Genomic DNA, 12,048 nt, shown 5'->3' on the forward strand with positions numbered 1-12,048 from the left:
GTCCTTTGTCATACATATATGTACATTACTGTATTTATGTCATTTTGTCATACATATATGTACATAAATATCTTCTACTCTATAGGTTGCCTTTTCACTCTCAATGGTGTCTTATGATGACTAGATGTTCTTATTTTAATGTAGTTCAATTTATGTTTTTAAATTTATGATCAGTTCTTTTTCTGTCCTGTTATATATTTCCTACACCAAGTTCACGAAGATGTTCTCTTATGTTTTCTGCTAAAATAATTATTGTTTGACATTTAAAATATAGATTGGCAATCCAAATGAAATGTATTTTCGTTTAAAATCTGAGGTAAGAGTCCAAATAAAGGTTTTTTTCCATCCACATAGATTTCCAAATGACCGGGTACCATTTTTGAAAACACATTTTTTTCTCCATTGATAAACATCCTGGAAGACTTGTAGAAAATGTATTTATATATATGTATATATATATATATATATATATATATATATGTATATACATGTATATATGTATATATAATTACATAGATGGTTTTATATATATAGTATTTACATAAATGGTTTAAATTCTATACACAGTTCTATGGTCTCCTATTTTCATACAATATTGTTAACACATATAGTCTGTTAATGCCTGCTTAATATCCCATTAAATGGGTGTGCCATAAAGAATCTAATTCCCTTAAACTAGATATTTTGAGTTTCCAATTTTTGTTGTTATTAAGGTGCTGGAATGAACATTTTGTCCAAAGTGAGTGCAGTAGTTTGTTTCCTAAAGATAAACTGCTAGAAGTGGGCATTTCCAGGCTAAGGTGCAAGGTCATTTTAAAGTTTGTCTTCTTTATATCAATTTTTACTGCCACCCACAGAATGTAAAGCTGTTTCTCCATATTCTCACCAACAGTGGCCATTATCGATCTTTTAAAATCTTTGCTAAATCTGGTGGAAAGGAAACATTGTTGTCATGTCCAATTCCTTTTTCATAGTAGGTCAAACAACTTTGTATATCCTTATTGGCTATTGTGCCTTTTTGGATGGCGTATTCAAATTTTCGCCCATTTTTCTCCTGAGATTGCCTTTTTTTTATTGGTTTATAAACATACATATATTATAATAACAGAGTGTTATCTCGCAGTTTCCCCAGTTTGGCTTTTAACCTCACACTGTGTTTTGAGCATCAGTTTTAGCTCAACCTGCACTAAGAACTAACTTATACCGAATAGCTTTAGAAAGCCTTTGGGGTCCAGGTGCTAGGTGGGCGGAGCCAGCGCGCCCCGGACAGGTTTGCCCCGCCCCGCCCCGCCCCGCCCCCTCAGGGAAGCTCCGCCTGTGCGCACAGCTCTCGTTTCCATAGAGCTGCTTCCTACCTCCAGTACCCCCGGAGAGGCAAAACCTGGAGAGCGGACTCAGCACTGCTCAAGTCTCCGGCGTGCGTAACGTTGGCGCGTGACGTCAGCCCGGCTTCAAGGCGCGTGCGCCGTGTGTCTGTCAGGGCCCGTGGGCCGCCGTCTGCCGGCGTTCGGTGGCGGCGCGGCTTGGAGGTGGGTTTTCGCTCCCGGTGTCGGGAGGGCGGGTCCGGGCCTCCTTCCGGGTCTCCCGGCGCTCCACCTCCCTCCCCTGCGGTGTTGACCCCCAGTAGCGGAAGTGGAGAATGACCCCCCTCAAGTGAGGAGAGCCAGTGAAGCGATGCCTCTTTAGACTCGGGGCCGAGGTGGGCGTGAGCGAAGGTAATCCAGGCCCGGCTTCCGAGCCACGGTCGTCCTTCACGCTTGCAGTGGGTGGGGCAGAGGGTGGCACTGAGGTTGCGCCCGGTCAGGGACCGGGCCTCTGGAAGGGAGCTCGGGACTCATTTCCACCAGTTGAAAGGAGATCTTGGGTGCCCCGGCCCAAAGTAAAGCACTGGATCCACTTAGCTATTATTTTCACAGATATATAGGGAGGAGAAGTTGGGAGGAGAAGTTGGCAGAAACACCTCTGAGACACTCCTTTATAAGTGTTAATTGGAGAGGTAACAACTGGTGATGAGGTTTTGTGGGTTTTGTGTTAGGCCCGTGAATTTTGCAGGTATTCCCTTTGTGGCTTTGGGCAGGGGCTCCTTGGCTTCCTACTCGACTCTGCAAAATAAGGATGGTAATACTGACCCTAGTCTCAGAATTATGATGCCACAAAGATCCATGGACGGCTCAATGAAAGGGGTAGAGGAGCACATACTGGGAACGTTTTCCTTCTGTTCTTTAAACCACATGCCTTTTTCTTTTTTTGTTTTTGGTTTTGCATTTTAGTGCTGGAATGAAGTTGAAGTGCTTTATTATGACTCATATTCAGAATCTAATAGGAGTACCTTTTATGCTCAAATGATGTCCGTTTTTTGGCAGAATACTTGTTGAACTGCTGAAAGAACAGTACAAAGTAAATGCTAATAGAATACAATCTGGATGTTATTGTAGTTGTGCTAGCTTACCTTTATTTTCCATTTTAATAATCAAATATTGGCTTTTGTGGGATAGTGGATTAATTGTCAATTTTTAGATTCTTTTTGAAAACTGGTGTAGAATTCACTGGCTCTACTAAATAAATGCAGAACACGTGAACTGAAGTATCTGTTGGTTAACATTGTGCTAATAAGTACATTTAACTCTTGAACAAGCAGGGGTTAAGGGCACTGACCCCCATGCATAACTTTTGACTCCCCAAAAACTTTACTAATATAATAGCCTGTTGACTGGAAGCCTTACCGATAACATAAGCAGTTGATTAACACATATTTTATATGTTATATATATTATATACTATATTCTTACAATAAAGTAAGCTAAAGAAATTGTTAATAAGAAAACCATAGGGGTGGCTGGTTAGTTCAGTTTATTAGCGTGTGGTGCTAATAACACCAGGGTTGCCGGTTCAATCCCCGCATGGGTCACTGTGAGCTGCGCCCTTCTTAAAAAAAAACAAAAAGAGAAAGAAAACCATAAGAAAGAGAAAATAAATTTATGGTAGTTACAGAAAAGAATACGTGTGTAAGTGGACCTACACAGTTCAAACCCATGTTGTTTAAGGGTCACCTGTACCGTTGTAATACTCATTGCTCTATCTGCTGGAATAACTTTTCCAGCGCTATGCTATGAAACTATGCTTCTTTCTCTTATGTCCCTTTCCCTCTCCAGTAGACAGACGTTTTCGATTTCTTAGGCACACAGAATGTAGGGTGACTAATTTGTATATTCAATAAAGATATTTCTTCAGTTTAAAATTCTTCTATCAAATGTGTTAAGTTTTAGTGGCAAGAAGAAATAATAACGTGTAAGCATGGAGCCATCTGACTGATCAGATGAGGCAGGAACCTGTAATTTAAAGACATGCAAGGGTGAACTATAGGTCAATTTAAGCATTGAGCAGAAGGAGACAAACCAGTCAAGTATACCACAGTTAACAAGCAAGCAGGGTGGTAATGAGTGTTAGTTGGTAGCTTATAAAGTTGATTTGGTATTACCTTTATGTCTTAGCAAGAGAGTGAGATCTGGGCAGAGGACATAGTTGGCAATTCTGGTTGGTGAATAAGTGGATAGTGGTAGAGAGGCCTGGTAGCAGGACCAGTATTGGGTTCAGGTGCAGGATCCTCTCTTGGAAGCAGGTGAGATTTTGAGGGAGCTTTAAAAAAAAGCTAAAAGTCACTTGTTACAGCTTGACCTAATGATCAAAGGTCTTGTTCAGGGATAAATCTTAGTCTAAGAGTGTGTTTGGAGCTCTGTGGATATTATCTCAGCCATGCGTGGAGAACTTTGGGGAGCAACTAGAGGGGTTACTATGGTAATAAGAGCTGCCATTCACTGATGGGTATTCTGAGCTATATACTTTCGACTCCCCAAAAACTTAACTGCTAATATAATAGCCTGTTGACTGGAAGCCTTTCCGATAACATAAAAACATATTTTATATGTGATTAACATATTTTACATGTTATATATATTATATGCTAGCATGTTTTATCCTTATCTAAAGAAATGATACCTCCTACCCCAAAAATCTTAAAGCATTTCTCTATAGAGACACGTGTACTCCAATGTTCATTGCAGCTTTGTTTACGGTGGCCAAAACATGGAAACAACCAAAATGTCTTTCGATAGATGAATGGATAAAGAAGTTGTGGTATATATACACAATGGAATACCATTCGGCATTAAGGAAAGATGATATAGGAGCATTTGTGACAACATGGATGGATCTTGAGAGTATAATGCTGGGTGAAATAGGTCAGACAGAAAAAGCAGGGAACCCTGTGATTTCACTGATATGTGGTATATAAGCCGGAAACAGCAAAAGAACAAGACAAACAAATGAGAAACAAAAACTCATAGACACAGACAGTAATTTAGTGGTTACCAGAGGGTAAGGGGGTGGGGGGTGGGTGATGAGGGTAAGGGGGATCAAATATATGGTGATGGAAGGAGAACTGACTCTGGGTGGTGAACACACAATGGGATTTATAGATGATGTAATACAGAATTGTACACCTGAAATCTATGTAAATTTACTAACAATTGTCACCCCAATAAATTCAATTAAAAATAATAATAATAAAAAAAAAGAAATGATACCTCAATTTTTTAAATAAGAAACTGAGACTCAGAGATGTAAAGTAATTTGCCCAAGGCCACTTACTAAGCTGTAAGTTGCAGAGGTAAAATTTGAGCCCAGGCCTGTTGTATATCAAAACCTTTACTCTTTCTTTATTCCAGATTGCCTCATTATGTAATGGAGTCTGCTGACATTAACCTTCCCATTTTATGCAGTTTGTCATGAGTGTGATTTGATTTGTTGTGGATGAGATTTCACTTACTAATAAATTTGATTCATTTAATTATGTGTTTTCTTTTTCTAGATTTTAATTTAATTTGAAAATGAGTCAGTGCAGAAAGCCACCACTGAGTTCAAGTCCTGAGACGTTCAGTCCAGATGTTGTTGCTGACATTTTTGAGCTCTTTGCCAAGAACTTTTCTTATGGCAAGCCACTTAATGATGAGTGGCAGTTACCAGATCCCAGTGAGATTTTCACCTGTGACCACACGGAATTTAATGCGTTTCTTGATTTGAAGAACTCCCTAAATGAAGTAAAAAACCTACTGAGTGATAAGAAACTGGATGAGTGGCATGAGCACACTGCTTTCACTAATAGAGCTGGAAAAATAATTTCTCATGTGAGAAAATCCGTGAATGCTGAACTTTGTACTCAAGCGTGGTGTAAGTTTCATGAAATTTTGTGCAGCTTTCCAATTATTCCACAGGAAGCTTTTCAGAATGGAAAACTGAATTCTCTCCACCTTTGTGAAGCTCCTGGAGCTTTTATAGCTAGTCTCAATCACTACCTAAAATCCCATCGATTCCCTTGTGATTGGAGTTGGGTAGCTAATACTCTGAATCCATACCATGAAGCAAATGACAATCTTATGATGATTATGGATGACCGACTTATTGCAAATACCTTGCATTGGTGGTACTTTGGTCCAGATAACACCGGTGATATCATGACCTTGAAATATCTGACTGGACTTCAGAATTTCATAAGCAGCATGACTACTGTTCACTTGATTACTGCAGATGGGAGTTTTGATTGCCAAGGAAACCCAGGTGAACAAGAAGCTTTAGTCTCCTCTTTGCATTACTGTGAAGTTGTCACTGCTTTGATGACTCTTGGAAACGGTGGCTCTTTTGTTCTGAAGATGTTTACTTTGTTTGAACATTGTTCCATAAACCTGATGTACCTGCTAAACTGTTCCTTTGACCAAGTCCATGTGTTCAAACCTGCTACTAGCAAGGCAGGAAACTCAGAAGTCTATGTGGTATGTCTCCACTATAAGGGGAGAGAGGTAATCCAGCCTCTGTTATCTAAGATGGTGCTGAATTTTGGGACTGAAATGACCAGGAAAGCTGTCTTTCCCCATCATGTGATTCCTGAATCTTTTCTTAAAAGACATGAAGAATGTTGTGTGTTCTTTCATAAGTACCAGCTAGAGACTATTTCTGAGAACATTCGTCTGTTTGAGTGCATGGAAAAAGGGGAACAAGCAAAGCTGAATAATTTAAGGGACTGTGCTGTTCAGTATTTTATGCAAAAGTTTCAATTGAAGCCTCTTTCCAGAAATAATTGGCTAGTAAAAAAATCTAATATTGGTTGTAGTACAAATACAAAATGGTTTGGGCAGAGGAACAGATACTTTAAAACCTATAATGAAAGGAAAATGCTGGAAACCCTTTCATGGAAAGATAAGGTGGCCAAAGGCTACTTTAATAGTTGGGCCGAGGAACATGCTGCATACCATCCTGGGCAAAGTTTTCTATTAGAAGGGACAACTTCCACTCTTGAGTGTCACTTATGGCATATTTTAGAGGGAAAGAAACTGCCAAAAGTAAAGTGTTCTCCTTTCTGTGATGGTGAAATTTTAAAGGCTCTTAATGAAGCAATTGAAAAGTCTTTAGGAGGAGCCTTGAATTTAGATTCCAAGTTTAGGCCAAAACAGCAGTATCATTGTTCTTGTCATGTTTTTTCTGAGGAGTTGATACTTTCTGAGTTGTTTAGCCTTACCAAGTGCATTCAGGATGAGCAGATTATAGAACCCAGTAACCAAATCAAGTGCCTGCTTGTAGGTTTTCCAAGTCTCCATGATACCAAAATGCATATACCGTTGGAAGTTCAACTCTTGGAATCAACTGAACTCATGACTTTTAGCTGTTCATTGCTTCATGACGGAGACCCAACTTACCAGCAGTTATTTTTGGACTGCCTTCTCCATTCATTACAGCAGCTTCATGCAGGCGATGTTATGATTTTGCCTGTACTTTCTTGTTTTACAAGGTTTATGGCTGGTTTGATCTTTGTGCTCCACAGCTGTTTTAGATTCATCACATTTTCTTGTCCCACGTCCTCTGAGCCCCTGAAAACCTGTGCAGTCCTACTATGTGTTGGTTACCAGGACCTTCCAAATCCAGTTTTCCAGTATCTGCAGAATGTGAATGAATTGTTGAGTGCTTTGCTTACCTCTGATGCACCCCAGCAAATTTTACAGTTTGTGCCAATGGAAGTACTCCTTAAGGGGGCACTACTTGATTTTTTGTGGGATTTGAATGCTGCCATTGCTAAAAGACATTTGCATTTGATTATCCAAAAAGAGAGAGAAGAAATCATCAGCAGCCTTCAGTAATGAAGTTGAATTTGTCCTTTCTGAGATTTAACGTTATGACTTCTTACAGTTTCCATTATTGTGTCCCTTTGCTATTAATTTGAAACCTTTCATTTTGGGGAGAGGCCAACTTTCACATCATTTAAAGTCTCATTATTTCTGGAAAGGCATCAGCTAGTTCCCAGGATATATACATCCATAGGCATAGGATTTTCCATGTGGTGGAATCTATACAGTGATGATATTCAACCTCAAACATGAGATGTATATATGTGCCTGGGGGTAGACACCCACGCTTGCATATGCAGTTTAGTTGGTCTTAATTTATTTGCTTAAGGTTTGTACCTGTGTGCCTTCATTCAGATTTGATTTATTTTTCCAGCTAATTTCCTCAATGGCTAATGCTGTTAATTGCTAGAAGTCTCTGACGAAAGGAGTTGAATCAATCCTGAGCAACACTGATTTCCGTTAACACTGACCATGTTAGAAATGAATTTGAGGAACTCATCTTGCCAGATTTCTTGATACTATGTACCATTCATTGCCTTTAAGCCATTGACCCAATTTACTTTTATGGTTCAAGTGTAGCTCATGTGCTGTTTTATGAATATTTTACTAACCTCAGCCATCCAAGTAGAAAGGATATCAGGACAGCTTCAAACCAAAGATCATGTTTAAAACAATGAACAATTATTATGTCTAATATACTCCTGTATCATGAAAAGCTTAATGTAGCAATTTTTAACTTCCAGGAAATAATCTGTAAACAAAGATTTTTTTAATTGCAAAATAGTGTTTATGGTTTCATGTTGGGGACACGTGAATGTGATGTAGTAAATTTTGAAGAAAAATTTTAACACTTCCAGAATGATGGTTCAGCATTTAACATTTTTTAATCTTTACTAATTTCTTTTTTCCGTATGAAAGTAGCACTTTACCGAAAGTTTAACCATGAGATGATTACTTTATCAGTTATGTTTGGTTTCTTTTTAATTATATATATTTGACAGTGTAACTGAGCTTTTCTGGCAAACTATTAAGCAAGTCTTCATTACCTTGGAATTCCACAAAATGGAGATTATTATTACATTCTTACATGTGCATTTGAGACATTTTTGTTAGTTATATGAAAAATAGATGTGTTCGCTGATGTATTTGGTTGATAAATATTAATCTGAATTTTTTTCATGTTCTTTGCTATTTTGAGTTCCATTATAGATTCATGAATAAAGTCATTAGCAGAGAGATTTTGTGTTCGTCTTTTTTAAAGAGAATCATGGGGGAAGTTAAAAATATAACTTGGAAACAGATTTTTTTAAAGGAAGGTTTGAATGGGAGTTAATGTTCCTTCATTTCCTCTGATTTGTATTCATTAAAATTTAGTCCTTAATATTGTAATATTTATATGGAAGCTCTACTTTGGGAAAGAAATTGAAAACTTAAGGGAGGGAGTAGATGGGGTAGATTTAGTTCTTGTCAGGGAGGGTGTGGAGGCCTGGAGGTAGATTCTGAAAGAAATGTGATTTCTTACTGGTGACTATGGAAGCAGTTCCAGTTGTTTGATAGAAGTCTGATAGAAAAGTGGTTACTAAGACAGAACTATAACCACTCTTGGAAAACCAGTTTGTACTTAGTAGTCTTTATGCGTTGGTTGGTTTGGTTCAATGTAATAATGCAGTTTATTTTTACTTATTTTAACCATTTTATTGGAATGAAGTTGAAAGCCTAGATCCAGGTTCTGGTATTAAAACTTTCTTGTAAGCCCCTCAAATAAGTATTGAATGCTTAGTTTTGTAATAATTATCTTTATTGGAATATATAATATACTGGTGAATATTAGAATATACTTTTGTTTTTTTATTAAATTTATTGAGGTGACATTTGTTAGTAAAATTATATCGGTTTCAAGTGTACATTTTTATAATACATCACCTATATACTGCACTGTGTTCATCCCCCAGAGTCAGTTATACTTCTGTCTTCCATCACCATATATTTGATCCCCTTTTTCCTCTTCCCTCCCTCCTTACCCTCTGGTAACCACTAAAGAGTTTCTGTTGTCTGTGTCTTATATGTGTTTTTGTTTCTTTGTTTGTCTTTTTCCTTTGTTGCTTTCAGTTTTATATTCTTCATATGAGTGAAGTCATATGGTTCTTGACTTTCTGTCTGACTTGTTTTGCTTGTTGCAGATGGCACTATTTCATCTTTTCTTATGGCTGAGTAGTATTCCATTGCGTATATGTACCACATCTTTAGCCAATCATCTTTCAAAGGACATTGGTTGTTTCCGTGTCTTGGCCACCATAAATAATGCTGCAGTGAACATGGGGGTGCATACGAGTATGTCTTTATGGATGTTTTCAGATTTTTGGGGTAGATACCCAGTGTAGTCTTTAATTAGTTCATATAAAATAGCAATTTTTCAAAAAGGAGTTCTTCCTCTTCCCTCCCCATTCTGTTATTTGTCCTCTCTTAGTTTTGACCTATACAGAAAATGAAAGTAATTTATTTTTGGATAAGTACAACTTTATAGTGGAATATTTTGGGAAGAAGTGAAGCTGCTTTAAGACCACAGATACATGAAGATACCAGCTGGTCTTTATCAGTAAAAACACTTAGAAATTATCTGTAATTGAACATTTAATTTCATTCAACTGAAAATTTAAAAGTCTAATCTGCTGTGTTCATATACTATAGGTTACGTACTCATTTACAAATTGTACCCATAATAGGGTTTCTCTAATTTTCTTGAGATCTTGATCTTTGTGTCTTTTGAGGGTCTTAATAGATGAACTAGGTGTAATTATTTGTTTCATACATCAGCATCGGTTTAGCCTGTTAGCGGACATTTAATATTTCATTTTGCAGCCACATTGTTGATTTGTGGCTTAAAACTGTTGGGATATAATTAAGGAAAACATTTGTAGAGATTGTTCTTTTTCTCTAAAATCGTTGTGTACATTATGCTGAAAAGATAATTGTGTAAAAAGATAATTGTATAAAAAGATGTTTGTGGATAAACCTATTTTATTTACACGTGTCTGCATCTTTTTGCTATTTAAGATTTGTGCTTCAGCACCAAATTATTTTACTGGGCAAGACAGATGTACTTGTACTGTCTAGACTTTTGAGAGTTTCTATTTTGTTTCCAGAGTACTCCAGGATTGACAAATTAGTCTACATACTAGATTAGCTGAAAAAATTCAAAACAAGCACAAATACATCTTGGTGAATTTCTTTTTTTTTATTAAACATCATTACTGCAACTGTCCAATAATTCCTGTAATATTAATCTCTTCTGGAGCTATTGTATTTACTGTTTGAGTCAATTTGACCATTAAATTAGGCAATCTTAAATTGTTTCTTCTTTCATTTTCTTGCCAGAATTATAAACTCAAGACCAGGGCACTAGTACAAGAATACTTATTTTGTATCCTATATTGTCAATATAGGTATCTACAGAATACTATTTGATTTTGTTTTTATTATAGAAAACTTTGAAGCATACACCAAATTAAAATGATATTAACAACCCACACACCATGTACCCTCACCCAGTTCCATAATTATCAACATTCTGCTGAACTTGTTTTACGCTTTTCTTTTAAAGTGTAAGATATTTTAAAGCAAATTCATTAAATATCTCTTAACAGATAAGGACTTTATCACATCTAACAAAATTAACATCACTCAAGTCCATTTTCAAATTTCCCAGGTTGTCTCAAAAATGCCTTTTTTACAATTCGTTCAAATAAGGATCCAAATAAGGTTCACACATTGCATATTCTTAACATGTCTCTGAAGTCAGTCTTTTAAGAACCCCTCTCTGTACTCCCAGTTCCAACATTTTCTTGTCCATGCCGTTTTAACTGTCCTGTAGTTTTCCACATTCTGGATCTGGCTGATTATCTTATCTTTTAATTTGTATCTCTGTACCACATATTTTCTATAAATTGGTAGTTAGATCTAGAGGATTGATTACTTTTGGCAAGAATAAATGGTGGTGTGTATTTATTTCCTTTTTTATCACATCAATGAAGCACAAAATGGCTAGTTGTCTCCTTTCAGTGACATTAGGTTTCATCAGAGGTTCAGATATTAACCTTATTTATACACTCTCAAGTTTTCTATTGATCTTTCACTTCAGAGTTGCAGTGTCTACTGAATATTGATACTTGGCTCTATTAGGGGTTTCAAATTAGTGATTTTCTACCCATATTTATTCTGTATTGGACCTTATAATATGTACTTGAAATCATCAGCTATTTTTTTTCTGAAATAGTTTGTTCAGGAAAAGCTGGAGAAATGTTTGATTTTTTGAAGCACTTTATCAATTTTCAGAAAAACAAATTGTCTTAGCAACCTCCAAGGGTGACCAATGAGGTTTTTTTAGTGATAGTTGTTTTTATCTTTAGGAACTCATGGATGGTTATATATTTGATGTGTTTTAATCAGTTATAACTGTTATTCTCACTTGATGCTCAAATTATCCTAGTTTGGCTTGGGTGGGTGGGGGAGAGGCTCTTTCAAGTTGAATACAATGTCATTGTTTTTATATAATTCCATCTTTGATAGCTTCCATACTTTCTGGCACTACATTTGCCAATTTTTTCTTGTGTATATTCTGCTCAGCCCTGACATCATCCCGAGTTTAGTAGGAGTGTGTGTTGTAGTGCAGTTGTTCTGACTCTTTGGTCTCAAGACCCCTTTACCCTCTTAAAAATTATTGAGGAATCCAAAGAGCTTTGTTTATGGGAGTTATATCTATTGATATTTTCCACATCAGAAATTAAAGCAGAAAAATTTTAAGCTTTATAAATTAATTAAAAATAACAATTATAAAACCATTATGTGTTGACATAAATTTTTTTTTTGAAAATTAACT

At 36.7% G+C, this 12,048-nt stretch overlaps 1 protein-coding gene across 2 annotated transcripts; it reads left to right on the plus strand.

The window, feature by feature from the left end:
- The first annotated feature begins 1,488 nt into the window (after positions 1–1,488).
- On the plus strand, positions 1,489–8,403 carry CMTR2 (cap methyltransferase 2). 2 transcript variants are annotated; one of them, XM_081030534.1, is made up of 2 exons: positions 1,489–1,529; positions 4,868–8,403. In XM_081030534.1, exon 2 carries the CDS (start codon positions 4,887–4,889, stop codon positions 7,182–7,184), a length of 2,298 nt encoding a protein of 765 aa, XP_080886660.1. In that variant the 5' UTR covers positions 1,489–1,529; positions 4,868–4,886; the 3' UTR covers positions 7,185–8,403. The 2 variants fall into 2 exon arrangements, with proteins under 2 accessions (XP_080886660.1, XP_080886659.1); XM_081030533.1 differs by lacking the exon at positions 1,489–1,529 and adding an exon at positions 1,580–1,715.
- The last annotated feature ends 3,645 nt before the right edge of the window (positions 8,404–12,048 follow it).

This window comes from Rhinolophus hipposideros (assembly GCF_964194185.1).
Source record: "Rhinolophus hipposideros genome assembly, chromosome: 21".
Lineage (NCBI taxonomy): Eukaryota > Metazoa > Chordata > Mammalia > Chiroptera > Rhinolophidae > Rhinolophus > Rhinolophus hipposideros.

Excerpts from the sequence above, each read along its gene's own strand:
- CMTR2 (XM_081030534.1), top strand. The coding sequence starts at position 4,887 with ATGAGTCAGTGCAGAAAGCCACCACTGAGTTCAAGTCCTGAGACGTTC.